Source organism: Austrofundulus limnaeus, unplaced genomic scaffold (assembly GCF_001266775.1).
Source record: "Austrofundulus limnaeus strain Quisiro unplaced genomic scaffold, Austrofundulus_limnaeus-1.0 Scaffold700, whole genome shotgun sequence".
Taxonomy (NCBI): domain Eukaryota; kingdom Metazoa; phylum Chordata; class Actinopteri; order Cyprinodontiformes; family Rivulidae; genus Austrofundulus; species Austrofundulus limnaeus.
Genome location: NW_013953102.1, coordinates 26,412 through 27,641, shown reverse-complemented (window position 1 = coordinate 27,641; position 1,230 = coordinate 26,412). Strand labels below are relative to the sequence as shown.

Genomic DNA, 1,230 nt, shown 5'->3' with positions numbered 1-1,230 from the left:
TATCAATACAGTATCGGGAAATGAAATATCGCGATATTTCAGTATCGATATTTTCTTACACCCCTAAACAAAACTAAACGATTTAGTTAGACTGTCATCTTTCACACATTTCTACATGCAGAGATCAGTTTCAGTCAGATGTTTACATCCAGGAGTTTTGGTTCGAGACAAACAGAAGTCATCATGGTCTCTGTTGTCMTTAACTTCAGCTGTAATGTTTGTGATTCTGATCCAGACAACTTGATGTCAGGAGCTAATGTTAGCACTGACCGTCAACTGGATGTAAGCCAGGAGGGACACACAACATGGCAACACACAGCTTCATCGCACACAACACCCATGGGGGYAAATCCGTCTCATGACTTATGAATCGATTTACCTGAATTTYAACAAGAATCGATCCAGATCGATTAAATCGATTTGTTTTAACCCAGCCCTTTGTGAAATCCATCATCAGTTTCCTCCTTCCAAATCTGAACACGATGTTTGCCTCAGACATCTCAGGTGTGGTTTACCTGAGACCTCCTGTCACATGACTTCCTGTGAAACAAACACCTGTACACTGTTCCTGATGATGATGATGATGATGATGATGGTTGGGAAACATGGCCTCAGGTCTTCTGTCTCCGATCTGATTTTTCTTCTTCCTGTCTGTGTCTCTGCACACCTGTCCACCTGTCTGTCTGTCAACCATCCTGTTTGTAGGAGCTCGGAGAAAATGATTACGATTCTGGGTTCAGAGTGAGTATGAGAGCTGCACACCTTCATTAAGCTCCGCCCTGCAGCAGGCTTCACACCTGAAACTCACCTGATTCACCTGACAGAAGCTGTTTCACTCTGATGTGTTTGTGTGCTGTGGCTTCTCCAGTACGAGTGGAGTAAAGTACAGGGGGTTAAAGTACGGGGGGTTAAAGTACGGGGGGTTAAAGTACTGAGGTTTATAATACGGGGGGTTAAAGTACTGAGGGTTAAAGTACTGAGGTTTATAATACGGGGGGTTAAAGTACTGAGGGTTAAAGTACTGAGGGTTAAAGTACTGAGGGTTTAAGTACTGAGGGTTTAAGTACTGAGGGTTTAAGTACTGAGGGTTTAAGTACTGAGGGTTTAAGTACTGAGGGTTTAAGTACTGAGGGTTTAAGTACTGAGGGTTTAAGTACTGAGGGTTTAAGTACTGAGGGTTTAAGTACTGAGGGTTTAAGTACTGAGGGTTTAAGTACTGAGGGTTTAAGT

At 43.0% G+C, this 1,230-nt stretch overlaps 1 protein-coding gene across 1 annotated transcript in view; it reads left to right on the top strand.

Annotated features, from left to right (window-relative positions):
• Positions 1–1,230, top strand: part of hm13 (histocompatibility (minor) 13) — a gene marked incomplete in the record, with an annotated part of 21,771 nt that overhangs the window by 2,773 nt on the left and 17,768 nt on the right. Inside the window, 1 exon segment of the mRNA XM_014027928.1 lies at positions 706–741. Coding sequence (XP_013883382.1) covers positions 706–741 — 36 coding nt within the window.